This window comes from Rhinatrema bivittatum, chromosome 2, assembly GCF_901001135.1.
Source record: "Rhinatrema bivittatum chromosome 2, aRhiBiv1.1, whole genome shotgun sequence".
In the NCBI taxonomy this organism is placed as follows: Eukaryota; Metazoa; Chordata; class Amphibia; order Gymnophiona; family Rhinatrematidae; genus Rhinatrema; species Rhinatrema bivittatum.
In genome coordinates, this window is record NC_042616.1 from 11,221,800 (window position 1) to 11,245,873 (window position 24,074).

A 24,074-nucleotide genomic window follows, 5' to 3' on the forward strand; every position below is an offset into this window, starting at 1 on the left:
AACTTGGATTAAGATATATGGGGTAATAACATAATTAACATGAGCGGTGCCTAATATAGGCTAGAGGCTGGGTTTTAATGATAGACTGCCAAAGATAATAGTCTGCCAAAGATCATGTGATTTCTAGAGAAGATCTATATAGTTCTCTAGCGTGTTACCACTGAGGGGATATTGGCAGGGATATTTCGCAGGTTGATGTTATGGGAAAGCTTGGTTGAATAACCAAGTCTTGAGTCTTTTTTTAAATGTAGTGGAGCATTGCAGTGATCTGAGCTCTGATGGGAGAGAGTTCCAGAGTTTAGGCCCAGCTGTGGAGAAAGCTCTTTTACTTAATGCTGACTTCATCGGTGGAATTTGAAGGTTGTTTTTGTAGGCTTGTCTCACTGGTCTGGAAGATGTGTGGAGTTGGAGAGGGAATGTGAGCTCGAGTGGTGCCAGGTTGTGTATTGCCTTGTGGGTTAGTGAGAGCACTTTGAATAGTATTCTGAATTTGACGGGAAGCCAGTGTAGGCTTTTTAAGATGGGTGAGATGTGGTCTCTTTTGTTGGACTTGGTTAAGATCCTCGCTGCAGCGTTCTGCAGCATCTGTAACGGTTTTATGGCGTTGGCAGGGAGACCCAGTAGAAGTGAGTTGCAGTAATCTATTTTCGTGAGAATGATTGCTTGTAGCACTAATCGGAAGTCTTTGAAATGTAGGAGTGGTCTCAGTCTTTTTAAGACTTGTAATTTGAAGAATCCATCCTTTACGATGTTATTTATGAGTGATCTATAATTCATTTGGTTATCAAGTATAACTCCTAGATTTCTGACTTGTGGGGTTATTTATTTATTTCGGATTTTTATATACCGACATTCTCAATACAAGTATCGAATCAGGTCGGTTTACATATAACAAAACTTTCGCACAAAAGGCGTTACATGGAACAGCGTTTCTTAACATATAACGTATAACATATTGCATTTAGCATATAACCTATAACATATGGATATTAATAATAGATTAAATTAAATATTACATAGATAATAATAATAATAATAATAGTAACTCGTCAACAGGACGTAGGTGAATGCTCGGCATGATTATAGCGAGAATAAATATCTAGAAAAAAATTAAAGGGTAGACTAAATTGAGATTTGAGGGTACACAGACCATGTTGATGTGCAAAGTATGCGAGAAATCCATGAGTTAAGGAAGACAGATGAATCAGAGAAGAAGTCTTTAAGAAGTCTTTAAGGTGAGAAGTTCAGATCCGACGTAGTTGAGTCTTGAAGGGGGGTAAAGGTGAAACTGGATCTGGTGTTGAGCTATTTTTCTTTTGGCCGGTGTCTAAGTAAACTTGTGATTCTGTATATGTTTGCCTGAAAAGCCACGTTTTTAGATTTTTCTTAAAAGTTAGATGGCAGGTCTCTTGGCGTAGATCTGGCGGTAGTGAGTTCCAGAGTGTGGGTCCGGCTGTTGAGAGTGCTCGTTTTGTTAATGTGGTTTTGATCGGGGGAGCATATAAGGAACCTTTGTAGTTGTGCCTGATGGGTCTTTGAGATGTGTGAAGGCGGAGAAGCGAATTTAGATTTAGGTGGGCGATGCCCATTATGTCCTTGTGGATCATTGATAGAGTCTTGTAGGTGATTCTAGCTTTTATAGGAAGCCAGTGTAGGCTGTGAAGAATAGGTGTTATGTGGGCTCTTTTATTAGTGTTGGTGAGTAGCCTTGCTGCTGCATTCTGCACCATCTGTAATGGTCTGGTGGATAAAGCTGGGAGACCTAGCAGTAGAGAGTTGCAGTAGTCCAGCTTAGACAGAATTAAAGACTGGACTACTAGTCGGAAGTCGCTGAAGTGAAGAAGAGGTTTGAGATTTTCAGCACTTGGAGTTTGTAATAGCATTCTTTAGTTGTGTTGGTTATAAAGGATTTTAGGTTAAATTTGTTGTCAAGACGCACCCCCAGGTCTCTGACGGAGGTGGAGAGGTTAGTGATTGGATTTGAGAATTGAGTTACGCTTTGAAAGTTGGTAAGGGTGTGATTTTCGTCTGGTGAGATGATGAGGATTTCTGTCTTGTTTGGGTTAAGTATGAGGTTCAAGCTGGATAGGAGAGAGTTGATGGTTTGTAAGCAGATATTCCAATGCGCCCAAGTTTTTTGTAGTGATTCTGTGATGGGCATGAGAATCTGAATGTCATCAGCGAAAATATAGTGTTTTAGCTTGAGGTTAGAGAGTAAGTGGCAGAGTGGGAGCAAGTAAATATTGAATAGCGTAGGAGAGAGAGATGATCCTTGTGGTACTCCTCGAGTTGATTTGATGGGTTGCGATTCTTCATTGTTGATTTTTACTTTGTAGAATCTATTTTCCAGGAACGATTGGAACCAGCTATGTGCTTCTCCTTGAATTCCAATGTCGGATAGTCGCTCGAGTAGTATGGTATGGTTAACTGTGTCGAATGCGGCGGATAGGTCAAGAAGAGCAAGGAGGTAAAGTTGTTTTTTTTCCAGATTAAGAAGTATGGTGTCGGATAACGATGTTAGGAGTGCTTCAGTGTTTTGTGATTTCCTGAAGCCGAATTGGAAAGGGGAGAGAATGTTGTTATCCTCCAGGTATTCCGACAATTGTTTGTTGACGAATCTTTCCATCACTCTTGAAATAAGGGGAAGGTTAGCGATAGGTCGGAAATTTGCAGGGTCATCCGTTGAAAGGTTTGGTTTTTTTAGTAACGGTTTCAAAACTGCTATTTTGAGTTGGTCTGGGACCTTTCCTTGTATTAAGGAGCAGTTGATGATGTCTGATATGGGTTTAGAAATGGTGTTTGGGGTCGCTAGGAGAAGATTGGAGGGTATAGTATCCATAGGATGGGAAGATGGTTTGAGCTTCTTGAGGATAAGTTCGATTTCTAATGATGAAGGAGTTTCGAACGATGAAAGGCTGTATTCTTTGATAAATGGTGTGGTTGTCAGCTGTAGTACTGTTTTTTGTTGGGTAAGGATAGGCTTGAGGAGGTTGGTGATCTTTTTGTCAAAGTAAATTGCTAGTTCCTCAGCTTTGTTGGCTGCTAGTTCATCTGGAATGCTAGGAGGAGTAGGTTTTGTTAGGGAAGATACAAATGAGAATAGAGCTTTTGGGTCCAGTGCAAAGTTGTGAATTTTTTTTGCAAAGAAGTCTTTTTTGGCTTTTAGGATGGCTAATCTGTATGTGTTAAGATGGGATTTGTAAATTCGCGTTGTGATGGTGGACGGAGATTTGCGCCAGCTGTTTTCTTTTTTCCGGAGTTCTTGTTTGAGGGTTTTGAGTGTTGGAGTGTACCACGGTTGTCTTTTTGCTTGGGGTGGTTTTAAGGATTTGGTGGTAGCGGGACAGGTAAGATCGGCAATCTTGTTTGTAATATTGAGCCAGGAGGTAATAGCTGAGGATGCATCTGTTAAATCCAGTCGGTCGAGTTCTGTGGAAAGTTCTGTGGAAAGTTATTGTTAGTTGAGTTGACATGATGGTACTTGGAAGTGTGTAGGTTCCGTTTTGGGAAATGAGGAGGTATTCTGTTTTGTTTTGATTAAGGATCAAGTTGAGGTTAGTGAGTAAGTTGTTGATGGCTTGTTGGCAAGAGTTCCAGAAGTCCAGAGTTTTTTGGAGAGATTCAGTAATTGGAATCAGTATCTGAACATCGTCTGCATATAAGTAGTGGACGAGATTCAGGTTGATGAGGAGCTGGCAGAGTGGCAGAAGGTAAATATTGAATAAGGTTGGAGAGAGTGATGATCCTTGTGGGACTCCTAAGTTGCAGGTGACTGGTTGAGATTCTTCCTTGTTGATCTTGACCTTATACTGTCTGTTCTGTAGGAACGATTTGAACCAGTTGAGGGCCTCATCTCTGATGCCAATTTCTGCCAGGCGATCTATTAATGTGTTGTGATTGACCGTGTCAAAAGCTGCTGTTAGATCTAGGAGGATGAGAAGACACGGTTGTCTGTTTTCAAGTTTAAGTAATATAGAGTCCGTTAATGAGATTAGGAGGGTTTCGGTGCTTCGAGATTGGCGGAAACCGAACTGCGATGGGGAAAGAATTTTGTGGTCGTTTAGGTATTCTGTTAGTTGTTTGTTTGCAACTCGTTCCAAGATTTTTGCGATGAATGGTAGATTAGCTATTGGGCGAAAATTGGCTGGGTTTTCAGGAGAAAGATTAGGTTTTTTTATGAGTGGTTTTATGATTGCCATTTTTAGTGGGTCAGGTACAATCCCGTGAGAGAAGGAGCAATTTATGATTTGTGCGATGGGCTTGGATATGATTTAGCACAAGAGATGAGGAGATTGGTGGGTATGGTATCCTGAGGGTGAGAAGAAGGTTTGAGCTTTTTTAGGATATTTTCGATCTCTAAGGATGAGGTCGGTTCGAACTCCTTAAGGCTAGCCTTTTGTGATGAGACTGAAGCTCGAGGTATTACTGGCGTAGTGTAATTATTATTGTTATTATTAATGGACTGAGTTAGTAGATTTGGTATCTTGTTTTTGAAGTAGGTTGCCAGTTCTTCTGCTTTGCTTGCTGCTTTATCATCTGGTATGGATGTTGGTAGGGGTTTAGTGAGGGATGAGACCAGAGAAAAAAGCGCTCTAGGGTCGAAAATGAAGTGGTGGATTTTTTGTGAGTAAAAGTCTCTTTTTGCTTGGAGGATGGATATTCTGTAATGGTGCATCATGGTTTTGAATGCTGTGATGTTGGTGTATGTTGGGTTTTTCCGCCAGTGTTGTTCTTTTTTTCTGAGATCCTGTTTTAAGGATTTTAGTTTTGGTGTGTACCAAGGTTTTCTGTTGTCCTTGTTTGCTTGAGGAGCTTTGGTAATAGTTGGGCATGTAGTATCGGCCACTTTTTTGGTAATGTTGTTCCAGGACAAAATGGCTGAGTCCGCGTTAGTAAGGTCCAGTTGGTTAAGTTCATCCGATAGGCTGTTGCTGAGAATTTCCTGGCTGCACATTTTTTTGAATTGGATTGTGTTATTCTGCTTTTCTGGGAGTGTAGGTAGGTTTATCTTTAGTGTTGTGTTGATCATCTTATGGTCCGACCAGGGAACTGGAAGGCATGTAGGGTGAGAGGAAAGAGTAAGTTCCTGGTTAATGAAAATGAGGTCCAACGTATGACCAGCTTTGTGGGTGGGTTCCTTAATTATTTGTTTGAAACCCATGCAGTTTAGTGTGCTTAGGAGAGTTTCACAGCTGTGAGAATGGGGAGATACATCCACATGGAGGTTGAAGTCCCCCAATAGTATCGCTGGTGTGTCGGCGTTGATGTGTTTTACTATATTTTCGATCAAAGGTGATGGATCGGTTTCGAGGTATCCTGGGGTGGCGTATGTAAGCCCGATTTGAAGGTGAGAGGATTTAAATACGGCAAATTCTAGAGAATGTGAAGATATTGAAGTTTGTAGTGATATTCCTAGTGTTTTTTTTGCTGCCAGAAGAAGACCTCCTCCTCGTTTTTTGAGTCTGGGGATTGAGAATATGTTGTACGAGTGAGTAGGGAGTTGGTTGATTGTAGCGATGTCTTCTGGTTTTAACCAGGTTTCAGTGATTGCAAATATGTCTGTGTTTGCTTCCAGCAGATAGTCATGAAGCAGGTGAGTTTTCTTAGTCAAAGACTGTGCGTTCAGCAGTGATAAGGTGAAAAGTGACAGTCCCAGTAGTTGGTTTAAAGGTGAGATGACAATAGGGATGAGTCTTTTTTGTAAAGAGTGTGGTAAGGCTTGTTTTTTTGCTGATGGTCTCTTGAAGTTGTGGATGATGGGGATGGATGAGATCGCCATGATTGGTTTCGTAACTGAGCGCTGGATGGTTGCTAGTTGAGTGAGCGCTGGATGGTTGCTAGTTGAATGAGCGCTGGAAGGTTGCTAGTTGAATGAGCGCTGGAAGGTTGCTAGTTGAATGAGCGCTGGAAGGTTGCTAGTTGAGTGAGCGCTGGAAGGTTGCTAGTTGAGTGAGCGCTGGATGGTTGCTAGTTGAGTGAGCGCTGGATGGTTGCTAGTTGAGTGATCGCTGGGTGTTGCTAGTTGAGTGATCGCTGGGTGTTTGCTAGTTGAGTGATCGCTGGATGGTTGCTAGTTGAGTGATCGCTGGGTGTTGCTAGTTGAGTGAGCGCTGGATGGTTGCTAGTTGAGTGAGCGCTGGATGGTTGCTAGTTGAGTGATCGCTGGATGGTTGCTAGTTGAGTGAGCGCTGGGTGTTGCTAGTTAAGTGAGCGCTGGGTGTTGCTAGTTGAGTGAGCGCTGGATGGTTGCTAGTTGAGTGAGCGCTGGATGGTTGCTAGTTGAGTGAGCGCTGGATGGTTGCTAGTTGAGTGAGCGCTGGGTGTTGCTAGTTGAGTGAGCGCTGGGTGTTGCTAGTTGAGTGAGCGCTGGGTGTTGCTAGTTGAGTGAGCGCTGGGTGTTGCTAGTTGAGTGAGCGCTGGATGGTTGCTAGTTGAGTGAGCGCTGGATGGTTGCTAGTTGAGTGATCGCTGGATGGTTGCTAGTTGAGTGATCGCTGGGTGTTGCTAGTTGAGTGAGCGCTGGATGGTAAAGTGCAGACTGGGCACTGGGTGAGATCTGGATGGCTGCTTACTAAATGAGCGCTGCCATGGCTCACCGAGATGAGTCGGAGTAAGAAAGAGTTACTGGAATTCTTTGGATAGATTTGGTTTAGGGGCCTCACAATGCAGGCACAGGTGCTGCTGTTCTAAGGCGTGTTAGAGATATTAGTCTTTTGCCTGGGAGAAATAGAGGCTGACTGCTATAGGGATAGGCCCTGGGGCACTCCAAGGGGCTACACTAAGGGGCACACAAAGGGGCAAGCCCCTTTGTCGCGCTCCTTCGGCGCGCGGCACTGGGCTGGATAATGATTTAAAACCCCTCAAGGGCTGGCTCCTATTGGAGGAGCTGTATCGGTGGGCGGGACTTTTATTCGCTCACCTCGGGGCCTCGCGAGAGGCTTGTCCCTGGTCCACCTCCCCACAATTTTATATGTTTTCATTTTTTATGTTACCATTTTATATGTCATTTGTCATGTGTTTTATATTTATTTTATTTTTAGTATTTATTATTTATTTATGATTTTTTATGTGTTGTAGCCCCTGATGCAGCCCCTTTGATAGAGGGCGAAACTCGGCCTGAGTCGGGCGTTTTTAAGATTATAAGTCTCCAATAAAGGATCCACATTTTTTGACAACTTGGCTTCTAATCCTCTTTCTGGGGCTCCCAGGGCCTCCTCACATTGGGCGCATAGGGCGTCTGCTTCCTCGCTCTGTGTGGCTCTGAGGTGGCATGCTGAGCAGAGGCCTAGAGCTTTAATGCCCGATTCTGGAGGTGCCGCTTCTGTGGACGCGTGGGCTCTTATGCGATCCATTGCGTCAGATATATATATGCGCCGGTGCTCTCCCAGTCGAAAATATGCGCTGTGCAGTGTGGCGAAGCTTATGCGCGGAGATTCTTAATGTGCGCCTAAGAATGTGCGCCTGTAACGCGCGCCCAATTATCGGCGCCTATAATACGCGCCCAATTATCGGCGCCTATAATACGTGCCCGATCCTTGGGCGCCTAGCTTAAATATGCGCCCAACTATTTTCGGACGCCTAAGATGGGCGCCTGTTAACTTGGCGCTTAGCTTTGAACACTTGTTCGGGCGGAGGGCAGCGAACAAGGCCAAGATGGCGACGGCGAGCGGACAGGCAAGATGGCAACCTCCTTGGAGGGTCTCCACGTGGGCAGACCCTGCTAATCCTCAATCTTCGGAGACCGGTAAGTAAAGGATGTGCGCCTTACCTTGTCTTCGGCGCTTCCCGGTTGCGACCCGGGCGGTCTCCGGCTGCAGGGGGAGAGGGTGATTACCTTCACCACTGCGCTCGAGGAAGTGCGCCCGCCGCCTCTAAGTCGCGCCCAAACTCGTCTCGCTCGGGGGCTAAGTCCTCGCCGCGAACAGCTCCGGACCGAGGCTGCCTCTATGTCGCGCCCGAGCCCTTCTCACTCGGGGGCTAGGTCCCTGCCGCGAATCGGCCACCGGACCGAGGCTCTTACCTCCGAGGGACCACGGAAATCACCTCGGGAAACTCAACTGGGGGAGGGACCCGAGGGTATCACCGCAGGAGTGTGGGGCTCGTCTTCAGGTAGGGTTTTTCTTTAAAATTTGGAAGAATGCTCAGCGAGCGTGAGATTTATTTATTTATTTAGCATATTTTATATACCGAGGTATAGCAGAGTTGCCTTCACTCCGGTTTACAATTACAACAACCTGATACATTTAAAGTAATTTAACAGCAAAAACTGTAAAAACTGGTATAGAACATTAGAATAAACATATCAAGAAATACAATAAAATAGGTATAAGAAAAAATCTGAGTTCAAAACATGTAGGGTCCAAGGAAACAAACCGGTAGCCGATCCAAGATGGCTGACAGCAAACACAAAAGAGATGGAATCGGTAAAATGGACTTTACTGACTCTTGCCTGCCCGACTCTGGCCGAGTTTCGCTATATAAGCTGCTTCAGGGGCTTTAGAGTCACTCAGAAAGGTTCAACTGAGCATAAACGTCACATCCACTGTAATCTCAAAAAGTAACACAGCGAGTTAACATTTTGTACCTGCAGCACTCCCGCGTTCACTTAGTACCGCTGTGCAAAACAGAGAAAAGAGTTGTCTTATTTGGGTGACAGAGGTTTAATGAGAGTCAAATGTCCAGACTAGATAGATTAGGCAGCGGAAAAGCATGTGCTAAAGGATCTCTGCTTGTGAGGTGAGTCCGTGGAGGAGGCGGCCAGGACGAGTGGTTATGGGAAAGCTTGTCTGAACAGTAGCGTCTTAAGTCTCTTCTTAAAAGTAATGGGGCATTGTTCCTGTCTAAGGTCGGGAGGAAGCAAATTCCACTGTTTGGGGCCTGCGGCAGAAAGAGCTCTTGTACCTAGGGAGGTTTTGATTGTAGGTGCTCTGAGAGTGCCTCTTTGCGCTATGTTCCTTGTAATAATGTTCAATGGTTTATTGTTTACTGTTATTGTTCCATGTTCTATGTAAAAAAACCCAGGTCTAACCTCCCAGACCAGGGCAACCTTTTTCGTTACTTGTAAACCGGACTGATTTGTATTGCATACAGGAATTCCGGTATATAAACATTTAAAATAAATAAATAAAATAATCTAAGAGGGCGGGTGGAGGTATGAAATTGCAGGGGGGGGGGGGGGTCGAAAGGTCCAGCGGGGCGATGCTGAGAATGGCTTTATGGGTGATTGATAAAAGCTTGTAGAGGATTCTGAATTTGACTGGGAGCCAGTGGAGCTTCTTATGTGGTCCCTTTTGTTTGACTTTGTAAGAATCCTTGCAGTTGCATTCTGCAGTAACTGCAGAGGTTTAATGGAGTTGTCAGGAAGGCCGTGGAGAAGCGAATTACAATAGTCGAGTTTTGAAAATATAAATCGCTTGCAAGACAGATCTGAAGTCTTGAAAATGTAGGAGGGGTCTTAGTCTTTTTAAAACTTGAAGCTTGAAGTAGCACTCCTTTATTGTGTTGTTTATGAAGCCTGTGTAGCTAAGTTGATTGTCCATGACTACATAAAGGTTTCTGACTTTGGGAGAGATGGAAGGAAGCGCTGTGGAGAGAGGGTTTAGTGGAAGATTACCGTCTTGTGTGATTAGAAGGAATTCGGTTTTATTGGTGTTGAGTATCAAGTTGAGATTTGAAAGGAGGTTGTTAATGGTGCCGAGGTAGGTGTTCCAATGGTGAATAGTGCTGTCCAGAAATTCGGTTATTGGTAGGAGGATTTGTACGTTGTCTGCATACACGTAATGTGTTAACTTGAGCTCAGAGTGGAGTTTACAAAGCGGGAGTAGAGAGATGTTGAATAAAGTTGGTGATAACGACGATCCTTGAGGGACTCCGAGGGTGGAACTGAAAGGAGAAGATTCTTTGCTATTGATCTTGACTCTGTAATACCTGTTCTGGAGAAAGGATTTAAACCAGTTTAAGGCTGTGTATTTGATGCCGATTTCGGTTAGTCTGTCAATGAGACAATCGTGGTTAACTGTGTCAAATGCAGCGGTTAAATCCAGAAGAATGAGCAGGCAGGGCTGTTTATTTCCCAGGTTCATGAGAATGTTGTCTGAAAGAGATAGTAGGAGAGATTCTGTGTTTCGAGATTTGCGGAAACCAAGTTGAGCTGGGGAGAGGATGTTGTTTTCTTCTAAGAATTCAGAAAGCTGTTTGTTGACTATTCTTTCGAGTATCTTCGCAATGATAGGGAGATTTGCAATGGGGCGAAAGTTTGCTGGGTTATCTGTGGAAAGGTTGGGTTATTTTAGTAAAGGTTTCAAGATGGCAAGTTTTAGAGGGTCCGGGACGAGGCCTTGGGATAAGGAGGCATTGATGATCTGGGCGAAGGGTTTAGCGAAGTTTTTGGCAGTAGCTATCAACAGGTTTACTGGGATCGCGTCCAGAGGGTGAGCAGAAGGCTTTAGTTTTTTTAATGTAGTTTCAATTTCCAAGGCTGATGTGGATTCAAATACCTCTAGTGTGTGTGCCCGTGTGGATGGGACTGCGGGTGGTTGGTGTCGAGAGGCTGAGAGGTGGAGTCCAGATGAGGTTGGGTAGTGGCATTGTTGACTATGTGGGAGGCGAGTAAATTGGGGGTGAAGCAGCGGTTTTAGGTGTTTTATTACTTGTAATTTATGAAAGCCCACTTTTGTTCTTGTAGTAATGTGTTTTTTATAGTTTAGTTCATTGTCTAACCATATGCCTAGGTCTTTTACGTTGTCTTTAAGTTGAATGTGGATGTTGTCAATTTGGAAGGGTGGAGTGGTTTTTGATCCAGAGTTTTTTCTTACGATTAGAATATGTTCAGTTTTGCTCATATTTAAACATAATTTTAGGTTGATTAGCATGTTTTGGATTGCATCAAGGTGTGAGGCTGCTCTTGACATTGCATCTTCTATGGAGGAGGAAATTGGAATGAGGATTTGTATGTCATCAGCGTACATGTAGTATGTGATCCCTAGGCTTGATAGGAGATGGCAGAAAGGTATACGGTAGATATTGAATAGTATGGGTGATAGTGCCGATCCTTGTGGCACTCCTGTTTCGAGGGGATGATTTGTTGTTATAGGAAACTTTGAAATACCTGTTTTTAAGGAAAGATGTAAACCAACTAAGAGTTTTGCCCACGAGCCCAATGGATTCAAGGCTAGAAATAAGCTTTTTGTGGTCCACTGTGTCAAAGGCTGCAAAGAAGTCCAGGAGGATCAGTAGGTACCCTTTTTTGTCGACGAATCCTCTTAGTATGGTGTTAGAAAGGTTGAGTAGGAGGGTTTCTGTACCGTGGTTTTTCCTAAATCCATATTGGGTGGGATAAAGTATTTTGTTGTCGTCAAGGTGTTCGTTAAGTTGTTTCAGTACCGCCTTCTCCGTCAATTTAGCAAAAAGGGGTAGGTTAGAGATTGGGCGGTAATTGTTTAGGTCTTCTGGGTTGAGGTTTTTTTTCTTTAGTAAAGGTGTGATTGTAGCGATTTTTAGCTTGGTAGGAAGCTCGCCTTCAAGTGATTTGTTAATGATTGCTGCGACTGTCGGGGCTATTGGATGAGCAAGTTCCTTTAGTACATGGGTGGGTATGGTGTCCAAGTCATGACGCGCTGGATTGATTTTTCTCATCATTTTTTCTGTTTCCATATTGGAAATAGGTCTGAAGTCAAGCCATGGAGAAATGCTGTTTGTTGATATTTTAGTTTGAATGCTTGATGTGGTGTTGAGGGTATCAGTTATTTTGGAGATTTTGTCCTTAAAGAAGACAGCTATATCTTGGCTTAAATTTTTGGTTACGGTTGCGATGGAGTTGCAGTTATCGGCAATGAGGTTGTTTTTTGAACAAAGATTTGGATTTGTTGGTGGAGATTATTTTTTTACCGTAGTAGTCACGTTTTGTGTTTTGGATTGATTTTTTGTAGGCAGCTAGTTGTGTGCGGTATCTCTGTTGAGATACGAGCAGTTTGCTTTTTAGCCATTCTTTTTCAATTTTCCTGAGGGCCGTTTTCATGTTTTTTAGAGTGGTGTTGAACCAAGGGTTTTGATTTTATTTTTTGTTCTTTAGTCGTTTGACTTTCTCTGGGTTAATGTTGTTAGCGGTTTTTTCAGTGATTAGAGACCAGGATTGGATAGCGTTGTTTATGTTTGATAAATCTAGATTCGCTAGTTGATGTCCCAGCTCTTGAAGGAGGAGGTCAGTTTGAAGTGGAGGACGGTATTTGAAGAATTTTTGTGTGTCATTATTTTTTGTTGGGTTGTTGTAATTCAATTGAGTAATTCAATTGAGATAGCTCCTAACTGCTTTGGAGACGGAAAATACTGAGCTTCTGCACTTCCTGCAGGGGTATATGTACTAGGTGCTGACGTCAGATTGAAATCTGATCAGTCTCCAACTGCTAGCACGAGTACACTATACCCATTGGTCCTGAGTCCATCTGCTACACGCTAGGAAAGCAGTCATTTATTACATCCAGGAACTTTATGTCTCTAGCAAGTCCTGATGTTACATTTACCCAGTCAATATTGGGGTAATTGAAATCTCCCATTATTTTACACTTCCAAATTGGTTTGCTTCTGTGATTTCTCTTAGCATTTCATCATCTGTCTGACCATTTTGTCCAGGTGGACTGTAGTATACTCCTATCACTATACTCTTACCCAACACACATGGGATTTCTACCCATATAGATTCTACTGAGCATTTAGTCTCTTGTATGATCTTTATCCTGTTGGACTCTATACCCTCCCGGACATAAAGTGCCACACCCCCACCAAGTTGATCCTCCCTATCATTGTGATATAATTTGTACCCCGGTATAGCACTGTCCCATTGGTTATCCTCCTTCCACCAACTCTCTGTGATGCCAATTATGTCAATCTCATCATTTGCTGCTATACACTCTAGCTCTCCCATCTTACTTCTTAGACTTCTGGCATTGGCATACAGACATTTCAAAGTGTATTTTTTGTTTGTATTAACCTGTTTTTCAGTTGTTAGGGATAATTCGGAAATCATTAGCTTCGGTGATTTTTTACATATAGGCACATGGACTATGTTTGCTTTTAATGGAACCTCTCTGTTCGGATGCCCTAACTCTCCTGTTTCATTAGTATCCTTCAATGATACATTTCTCCGAACCATGAACTGCTGAGTTATTGTCGGCTTTCCCCCTTGTTCTAGTTTAAAAGCTGCTCTATCTCCTTTTTGAAAGTTAGTGCCAGCAGCCTGGTTCCACCCTGGTTAAGGTGGAGCCCGTCCTTTCGGAAAAGTCTCCCCTTTCCCCAAAGGTTTCCCCAGTTCCTTACAAAGCTGAATCCCTCTTCCCTGCACCATCGTCTCATCCACGCATTGAAACTTTGGAGCTCTGCCTGCCTCAGGGGACCTGCACGTGGAACAGGAAGCATTTCAGAGAATGGCAACCTGGAGGTTATGGATTTCAGCTTCCTACCTAAAATCCTAAATTTGGCTTCCGGAACCTCTCTCCCACATTTTCCTATGTCGCTGGTGCCCACATGTACCACGACAGCCGGCTCCTCCTATCTATATTCCTATCTAGGTGATGCATGAGGTCTGTCACCTTCGCACTAGGCAGGCAAGTTACCAGGCGATCCTCACATCCAACAGCCACCCTGCTATCTACATTTCTAATAATCGAATCACCAACTATGATGGCCGGCCTAACCCTTCCCTCCTGGGCAGTAGCCCTGGGAGACTTGTCCTCAGTGCGAGAGGACAATACATCACCTGGAGAGCAGGTCCTTGCTACAGGATCACTTCCTGCTACACCAGGGTGATGTTCTCCTACTGGGAGACCTTTCTGATCCAAGGCAGCACTGGGGCTGCCAGAATGGATTTGGGACTTGGCTACTATGTCCCTGAAGGTCTCATCAATGTATCTCTCTGTCTGCCTCAGCTCCTCCAAGTCTGCTACTCTAGCCTCCAGAGATCGGACTCGTTCCCCGAGAGCCAGGAGCTCTTTGCACCGAGTGCACACATACAATCTCTCACCGGCGGGTAAAAAATCATGCATGTGACACTCAATGCAAAAGACTGGGAAGCCCCCTCTTGCTGCTGGACTGCTGCCTTCATCTTAGTTTTATTGAGTTCCTAGTTAAGTTTAGGAGACTAAGGAGAAAAGGGAACCATCAGAAGATATTAAAAGTGCAATAAGAGAAGGAAGAAGTGAACCAAGTGAAGACAGAGCATCAAGGAGGAGATGGAGATTAACAGTGTCAAAGCAGGAGATAGATAAAGGAGGATAAGGACCGGGTGAAGGCCTTTGTGTTTAGCAATGAACAGATCATTGGAGACTTTGGCAGGAGCTGTTTCTGGGAAATGTAAAGAAAGAAAACCAGACTGGAGAGGACTGAGAACGGCTTCAGATGAGAGAGTCAAGGTAGAGGTGGTGAACGGGAAGTTCAAATAGTTTGGAAGTGAAAGGGAGGAGGGAGGAGGAAGATGGGCTGATATTTGGCAGGACAGATTAAGTCCAGTGAGGGGTTTTGAGGAGTGATGAGATCACAGCGCCTTTCAAAGCAGCAGGAACAGTAACAGTGGAAAGTGACAGCTTGGGACAGGTTCAGCTCAGGAGCTGGGTGGCAATGGGGAGGAGCAAGTACTGCAGGGGTGGCTAACTCTGGTCCTCGAGAGCCACAAACAGGCCAGGTGTTCAGGATATACACAATGAATATGCATGAGATAGATCTGCATATACCGGATGCAGAGCACCCAAATCTATCCCATGCATATTCATTGTGGATATCCTGAAACCCTGGCTTGTTTGTGGTTCTCGAGGACTGAATTGGCCACCCCTGAAGTAGTGAGTTTGGAGGAGGAGAGAAGATCGGCAGCCTCCGTCACTGTTATTTCAGTAAAGGAATAGAGGGAGACGGATGCTATGGGAACGGGAAAGGAAGGAAGTGGGGGAGAGATGGTTGTAGGGGTGACCTGGCTGAGAACTGAAGTCTAAAAATGACCAAGGTTTAGAAAATTAGTTTTTGGATTCAACTTCTACTTCCTTGAAATTTGTGGATCAGCAACAAAAGACAGAAGATCTTTATACATTTAATTTTCATTAATTTTCATTAGAAAAGAAATGTGGTTAATTGGAGGAAGAGATTACTTAGATATCTGCAAAACCTCCCCTAAATAATTATTTAATCATCTCCCCTGGTGAAATATTATCTCGTGATAATCCTAAAATATTTTTCTTTTGGAAACATTTTCTAACTTCTAAGTTTTCCTTCTGAGTGAAACACTATCTTGAAGGGATGCAGAAGAATTTGGGAATAAATGTCCCACCTTGTTCTCCAGTGCCTGCAGCCGCTTAGCATGAGCAGAGATTTTCTTCTCCTGGGTCACTGAGCACAGCTCCAGCGAGGTGATTTCCCCTTGAATCCTTTCCAACTTGCTGCCAATTGTCGCTTCCAGACGCACCAGAACCATCCACAGAGAGTGCAAAGTTCTGGGCTGCAGTGCATCCGAGAAGGGGGACACAGCCAGCCCTGTAACATTTTCTGATCTTGAGGGTTCAGCCACAGCCTTCACCAAGGAGGGATCGGGGTCTGGAGAAGGCAGAACTCCCAATGCTGTCTTCATAACCTTCCTGTACTGCTCCAGGCGAGGTGTCTGAGCTTCAGACTGCGACCGCTGTACCCCGGCAGGTCTGGACCCCAGCACTGAAGTCCCAGAACCAACAAAACCATCCACTGGTCTGACAGGAACCTCCATAAGAGGTGAGATTTTCCCTTTCTATTCGATATAGTCAGCAGAGACAGGGTGTGCTGAGGACGAGAGAAAAAGAGAATTTGGAGAATTAGCTCACTCCAGTACCAAGCACTTTGGGAAGTAACACAAAATCCTGCCTAACACACACTCAGTAACTTTCTATCAAACCTATCACACCTAAATAGCACAAATATCCAAAACTCACACAGCAAGGAATAGTAACACTGGAAATAAGGCAACACGCCCTAGAGCAGCTATGCAATGAGCTTTGTGTCATACGTGATTTACAAATGTTTTTAAATAAAATTTAAAAATCTACTGGAAAACAAAACAAGCTGGAGTACTGCAGATCCTTACACAAAGACTACACATTAACTGACTCCCTCACCTCAGTCACACATGGGACAGACAGAGCCTCCCTCACCCAATAAGGAATTGAAAAAAGTACAAATTACAAATTAATAACACTAAAGAGAAATCTCAGGTCTCTGTCTGCAAGTAAAACAGGGAGCTTTGAGCGGAGCCTCTCCTGAGCTAACTCCCCTCTCCTCTCCTCACCGGGGTGGGGCTTAGCCCCCTCACTCAGCTCCTATTCAAACCTCCTGGTCCTGTGGGGATTTCTCTTGACAAAACTTTGACCCCTAAACCCTAACATTTTTATGCTCAATTTTCTGAAAGCCAAATTGCTGGGACTCCTGAGAGCAGCCCCTCAGGAGGCCTGAATTCAGGGCGAAGCAAAGCCCTGAGCCCGCTTTGCTCTCCCTGCCTGCGGCTCCTCACACTCCGAGCTGCTGCTTTGCTAGAAAATGTCCCAGGGACACGGGGAAGAGAAGAGGAGGGAAAGGCACCGCTTACCCGGCTCCGGGGCTGAGCTTCCCTGCAATCGCTTATTCCTGCTCAGGAAAAGGAAATTGCTGGGGGAGGAGCTCGCCCTCTGCCTCCCCGCACGCGGCTTCCCCTTCCGCCTTCTGTAGGCTCCGCCCCTTCTGCCGACTTGCAGCCTTTGATTGGCTGCTGCAGCACATGAGTCATCACTGTGACTATTGGCTGGGCTGCGGCTGCTGCGACGTCATCACTCCGCGACTCCTGGCAGCTCTGCCCTGCCGCTAAGAAGAAAGGCGCCGACATGACCGAGGGTTGCCAGCAGTCTGCCTCTAGGGTGGCCAACCCAGCACTACCCCGACCCGCTTCAATGGGTTTTTCCTGCAGAACTGGAAAAGAAATAACCCAATCTGGCAACAACGCTCGAACTACCGTGGGGCCATAATCGTTTGCAAGTGACCATAGCGGGGATTCCCCTCTCAGTCTCTAGAAGTTATACTTTCTGCTAAAGAAAATATGCAAAAAGAAATGAGAAATTCTCACATTAAAAAAATGTAATTTATATTGGACAAAACTACACCTGGCGTTATACTGAAAGGCAAAGAAGAAACATAGAAATGACAGCAGAAAAGGACCAAATGACCCCATCCAGTCTGCCCAGCAAACTTATGCCAGTATCTGCTGCACTGCAGGTTATCCCCATGCTTATCGTTTTCCCAGACCGTAAAAGTCGGGGCCCTCGGATGCTGTTGGAATCCAATTTCCCTTCACTGTGGCCGTGGAAGCAGAGAGCAATGATGGAGTTGCATTAACAGTATCAAGGTTTATTTGTTAAGGGTAGCAACTGCCACACCAGCAAGTTACCTCCATTTACTCCTATGCACTCTTCTTTATTTTCAGCCTCTAGTGTTTAGGGATCTCCTATGTTTATCCCATGCCCCCTTGAATTCTTTCACTGTTTTCATCTTCACCACCTTCTCCGGAAGGGCATTCCAGGCATCCACCACCCTCTCTGTGAAGAAATATTTCCTGACATTGGTTCTGAGTCGTCCTCCCTGGAGTTTCATTTCGTGACCCCTAGTTCTATAGATTTCTTTCCAAGGGAAAAGGTTTGACGATTATGCATCATTAAACCTTTCAGGTATCTTAAGGTCTGTATCCTATCTCCCCTGCACCTCCTTTCTTCCAGAGTATACATACTCAGATCCTTCAGCCTCTCCTCATAAGTCTTTTAGCCTTTTTGAAATACAGGCACCAGTACTGAATGCAGTACTCCAGGTGAGGCCTCATCAAGGACCTGTACAAGGGCATCATCACCTCAGTTTTTCTTACTGGTTATTTCTCTCTCTATGTAGCCCAGCAGTCTTCTGACTTTAACTATGACCTTGTCACATTGCTTCGCTTCCTTCAGATCATCTGGCACTATCACACCAAGGTCCCTTTCCCAGTCCATGCGCATTAGTCTTTCACCGACCATCACATAAAGCTCTTTTGGATTGCCGCACCCCAGATGCATGACTCTGCAATTCTTGGCATTGAATGCCAGTTGCCAAAGCTTCGACTACTCTTCAAGCTTTCTTAAATCACGTTTCATTCTCTGTACTCCTTCAGGTATGTCCACTTTGTTGCAGATGTTAGCAGCATCTGCGTAGAGACAAACTTTACCTTCTATCCCTTCTGCCACGTTGCTCACAAAGATATTGAACAGAGCCGGTCCCAAAACCAATCCCTGTGGCACTCCACTTAACACCATTCTCTCTTCAGAGTAGGTTCCATTTACCATTACACATTGTCTCCTGCCAGTCAACCAGTTTGCAATCCACGCTACTACTTTAGCACCCATTTCCAAGCTTCTCATTTTATTAATGAGTCTCCTAAGTAAGACCGTATGAAAAGCTTTACTAAAATCCAAGTAAATCACATTCCTTGTACACACCCAGATCAGTCTTGTAGGGATCCTTTTCTTCAATTATCTTATTCAGGTATTACATTGCGAATGGTTCCCTCTTTTGTCCCAAAGTTGGTCTCTGCCTTTCATGTTAATCAGACTATCGAGCTTCCGGCGTTTGTAGACTTGGATGCTTCTACGCAGCATGCTAGGGAGCTTAAACTGTTGGATGGCCGTAGAACCTTGCTTCGCTATCTCAAGGTTACTAATCAGTTCAGGAGGTCTGATAACCCTTTTGTGTTATGGAGCGGTCTCTCCAGCTACTACAGAATGCTACGGCCAGGATCCTCACAAAATCCAACAAGAGGGACCATATAACTCCAATTTTAAAGAATCTACATTGGCTACCAATTAAGTTTAGAATCCTTCATAAACTATTAACAATCACTCACAAAGCCATACACATTACTCCTCTGGATCTTACAATACCTTTGCAACTCCACACCTCGGTCCGTCCAATTAGACTGGCCCAGAGAGGCACTCTTCAAGCACCCTCCATCAAGACCTCCCTCAGTAAGAGAGCTATATCCGCCTTGGGCCCCAAGCAATGGAACCTGCTCCCTCCTGAACTGAGGCTGGAACGATGTCCAATCACCTTTAAGAAGAGACTTAAGACTTTGTTATTCGAACAAGCCTTCCCATAACTACTCACTTCAGCCTTGGTTCTTATCCGCATCATGAGTACTCTATCCAACTTGAGGCCTTCATAGTCCTCCCCTATTTAATGTCCCTGCTTTTCACCCAAGTTATACAGACCCAATTCTCTATACGTGCTTCACCCATTTTATGTTTATCCAGGTTACTTCTACCCTGTTCATTGTAAAACAAGACTTTGTCTCTGTTATTTTTTGCTGGTTGTAATGTAAACCGAAGTGATAATTAATCTTGTTAATTGAACCTCGGTATATAAAAAGTTATAAATAAATAAAGAAGGGTACCAAGACCTCCAAAGCAACGATTGCCAGGTGGCTTAAGAAGGCTATTGGGTCAGCATATATTCTCAAGGGCCGCCAGGTTCCTGATGGTTTGCGAGCTCACTCAACACGGGCTCAGGCCGCTTCATGGACAGAGGCTCAGTTGGTGTCTCCGCAGGAGATTTGCAGAGCAGTGACTTGGAAGTCGCTGCATACCTTTGCAAGGCATTGCCATTTAGATTTGGGATTTTCGGATTCCAGGTCTTTTGGTGAAGGTGTCTTGCGAGCGGGACTCTTCAGGTCCCACCCTCTCTAGAAAGCTTTGGTACATCCCCGGAGTTCTGGATTGATCCAGGTACGTACAGGGAAAAGAAAATTGGTTCTTACCTGATAACCTTTGTTCCTGTAGTATCAACGGCTCAGTCCAGATCCCGCCTGGGTTAGAGGGGAGAATCGTCGGGAGAGTCGTCCGCTCAGCTATAATCTTTTCAGCAAACATCTGTTCCTTGTTGTAAACTTTCAGATCTTTTCAAAATTGTTTAACATGGTTTGTTATGTCAGTTTATTGTACATAGTGTGTTTTCAGCTTGGGTACAGATCAATACTGAGCTACTGCAGGTGGCACCAGGGTTTTTAAGCAGTGTCAGCGAGGCTTTTCTCTGTCTCCATCTGCTGACAGGGATGAATAAACCCAGGAGTTCTGGACTGATTCGTTGGTACTACAGGAATTAAAATCATCAGGTAAGAACCAATTTTCTTTTGAGTGCTCTTTCCTGATCCAATTCTGTAGTCACCCAATCAAAAATAAATCAATCAGATTTGTCTGACAGGACCTTCCCCTGGTGAATCCATGCTGCCTCGGGCCCAGCAAGAGCAAGTTTGCTTACTGTAAACGGTGTTTTCCGTGGATAGCAGGATGAATTAGTCATGACTTTGGGGCATGTCCTCCGGTCCTCTAAGTGGCGGAGCTCTCTCAAAGCACACAGAGCTGTGCTCTATGTGCCCGCATGGAAGTATCTCCCGATACTATCCACGGAAAACACCGTTTATGATAAGCAAACTTGCTCTTTTCCAAAGATAAATAGGCTGAATTAGCCATGACTTTGGGGAGTCCCAAGCTGGAAGGTTGGAGCGTTGGCGCCCCCTGGAGACGGTGTACCACCTCTTCCAGTTTCTAGTGATGCACTCAACCTGACCCGTGGTTGCAGACAGTCTCTCACTTGTCCTTGACAGAGGATGGGTCGATCTGCTACCCTCTTCGGCCAACTGCTGATCAGCAGCGGTGTAATGTGTAATGTGTCTTTTCTAATATAGCAGGGAATCTACTTTACATACCGTAAGGTCATACTCTGAGCGGGGGGGGGGGGGGGGGGGGGTTGGGTAACACGCTTGCACTCAGGTCATGGGAGGTGACATTAGTCCTCACGTCCAGCAATGGATACAGAGGGGAGGGGGGAGGGACACAGAGGGGACCTTCAAGTCATGGTTCAGGCGATGGACAATACATTGTAATTACCCCGGTTGGGGTTGGGAGCTCTGTAGTGTAGTGCTGGGTGACATATCTGTACCTTACCGATGTTATGCTCATGGGTGATTTGAAAATACTTTCATGGAATGTCAAAGGGCTAAAAAACCAACCCCAAGATATAGGTAGGGCAAAGGTGGATATTCTGCTGTGTCAAGAAACTCCCCTGAAAAAAAAAGTTATGAGAAACTCATGGTTTCCCCACAATATCCAACGCAATATTATGCGGCTGCTACCAAAAACAATAAGTATGGAGGTGTGGGGGTGCTCTTTGCCAAAGACCTGATCATTGACGTGTTAACTGTGATTAGGGACACTGAGGGCCATTATATTATCATTAAGTTTAAAGTGGGGGCGGCTCTGTACACACTAGTGAATGTTTACGCGCCGAATCAGGGACAGGGGCCCTACTCGCAAAATCTCTCCAGTGTTCTGCAACAATGGGCTGAAGGACACCTTATAAGAGGGGGAGATTTTAATCTCACTAGATACCCATTTCTAGACTCTAGTAGTGGGAAACATGGTTCTAGTAGTGCACATAGAAAGAGCTTCAAGCGATTGCTGAGGGATTGTCAGCTGATTGATGGCTGGCGGCTGTTCCACCCAGGGGAAAAATGTTATACCTTCTACTCTAAAGTCTACCAATCCTATTCTCGGATTGATTATCTCTTAATCTCTTAATAAACCACACTCAGGATACGGGAATTGAGTCATTCACGTGGTCTGACCATGCAGCTATCTGGTTAAAGCTTAAGGGAGTGGGAGCCCCCTCCGGAGCACGATACTGGAAATTAAATGAAAGTCTCCTTGATGATGTCCAATTCTGTAAGGATCTGGAGACTGACATTAACCACTATATAAGTGATAACAACACAGGGGATGTGTCTGCTACTGTGGTTTTGTGATAAAATAATTTCTGATATCTGTAGCCTACCTCTTAGTGAATCCCAAGCAGCTACCGATGAGGCTTCGCCGCAGATCGTGTTGGATAGGGCTCACAGAGCCCTCGGAAAACCAAGGGGCAATGTACCCAGGGATATTGTGGTGTGTTTCCATAACTGCAATCTAATCTCCGCCCATGACACCGCCTGAGCCCAAGTGGAATGAGCCCTTACCTGAGTAGGCAACAGCATTTCAGCATCCATCAAAATTACATAGCTTTTACTCACAGATATCTGCACAGTGTTGGAGGAGGTGTGGAACATCTGGTACATACTTACATATATGGTGGTCATGCCCAGTAGTGATGAAAAGTTGGGACAGCTTCACTCAATTGATGTCAGAAGTGGTGGGTTATCAGGTACTTAAAGACCCGGCTATATTTCGCCTCCATTTTTATGGGGATACACCAACTCGTACAGAGGACTATTTTATACAACAAGCTATTCTAGCGGCCAGAATGGAGCTCGCTTGTCATTGGAAACAAGATTAGGTATAAAGACTCAGAACCAATGTCAGGAAGTATTTCTTCACGGAGAGGGTGGTGGATGCCTGGAATGCCCTTCCGGGGGAAGTGGTGAAGACCAGAACTTTGAAGGAATTCAAAGGGGCGTGGGATAAGCACTGTGGATCCATAAAGTCAAGAGGTCGTCAATGAAGAGTGGGTGGCTCGCCAGAATGACAGCTACTGCCTGGAAATAATACCCTTATTCAACAAACATACACATGGTTTCTGTGACTCCAACATCGCTCTAAGCTTCAACAACAAGAGGAAATGTGGAAAAAAGAATTTGCAATCACAAAGCGGGGAGTAGCTGGCTTGTTACGGCGGTTATTACCCCAAACCAAATAAGCCTGATACTTCACTTTCAATGCATATCCAGCATAGCTCTCTGCTTCAACGGCAGGGGAGAAGAAAAACTGATACTTCACGCATATCCAGCACAGCTCTCTGCTTCAACGGCAGGGGAGAAGAAAAACTGATACTTCACGCATAACCAGCATAGCTCTCTGCTTCAACGGCAGGGGAGAAGAAAAACTGATACTTCACGCATATCCAGCACAGCTCTCTGCTTCAATGGCAGGGGAGAAGAAAAACAACCAGTAAGGGCTGAATAACATAGTCTGGGTAAAACATAACATGGGTGTAGCTTGCTTATTGTGGTGGTTACTACCCCTAACTAATCAAGCTTGATATTTCACTTGGATGCAGCTCCATCACTGCTCTCTGCATTAATGGTGGGGGTGGAAGGGAAACCGAACCAAAGGTTACTAAGAGCCAAGAGAAACAAATACGTATGAGAAAAAAATGTGTGAAGCTTGCTGGGCAGACTGGATGGGCCATTTGGTCTTCTTCTGCCGTCGTTTCTATGTTTCTATATGTAGGTACCCACCATGGCTTTGGATTTGAAAAGGCTGAACACAGTCTGTCACTTGAATAAATTAACCTCAGTCAGACGAAAAAGATTAGCCACTTTTGAGACTCGCTGGAAATGTTGGTTTGTTTGGAAGGAGTGGTCATATGACTGCGAGAATCATTAAGCCCTTACTTTGCTACCGTTATGCTTATGTACTCAGCAGCTCTACAATATGATAGTTTAGATGAGCGGGAGATGGCTAGAGATCCGGACTTGTAGGAGGAGGAGGGGGGAGGGAAGAATTAAAATGTAGACAAAAATGCTAGAGGTTTTACTGTCAAGGTTTATTGGTCTTTATGATACACTTGTATGTACATTTGATGACTAAGTCCTGTACAGTGCAATTCTGATAGATAGAGCCTTCGTGACAGGTTAACAATTAGATCAAACAAGACTGTGTTCATACTCGTATTCATCTGTGTTTATATTCTGGGTACAATATGCATTGTTTTGGCATTCATTGTTATCTGACAATCCTGTATTTGGTAATTTTGTAACCATTCTGTTTACTATACTGGAATAACCTCAAAAATATAAATAATAATAATAAAAAAAAATGGCCCACATCAGAATGAGATAAGGAGTCAGCATTCATCTGGTCCCTGAAACAGGCAAGAGCCGCAACCTGTACCTTCAGGGAATTAAGGGCCAAGCCTTTATTACCCATACTGAAAAAATTCCAAAATGAGCAGGATCTTAACACCTCGATCCTCACACCAGGCCTCAAACACTCTCCAAACCCGCACACAGGCTAAGGAGGTGGAGACGTTTCGAG

General features: G+C 44.5%; 1 protein-coding gene across 1 annotated transcript in view; it reads right to left on the minus strand.

Annotated features, from left to right (window-relative positions):
* LOC115086118 (zinc finger protein 420-like) overlaps nt 1-16,692 on the minus strand; it is a 39,891-nt gene extending 23,199 nt beyond the window's left edge. The window contains exons 1-2 of the mRNA XM_029592639.1: nt 16,589-16,692; nt 15,308-15,789 (exon numbers count right to left, since the gene is read on the minus strand). Of these exons, the coding sequence (XP_029448499.1) occupies nt 15,308-15,736 (429 nt within the window). The 5' untranslated portion in view covers nt 15,737-15,789; nt 16,589-16,692. The remainder of the gene's footprint in view (nt 1-15,307; nt 15,790-16,588) is intronic.
* Nucleotides 16,693-24,074: the final 7,382 nt, after the last annotated feature.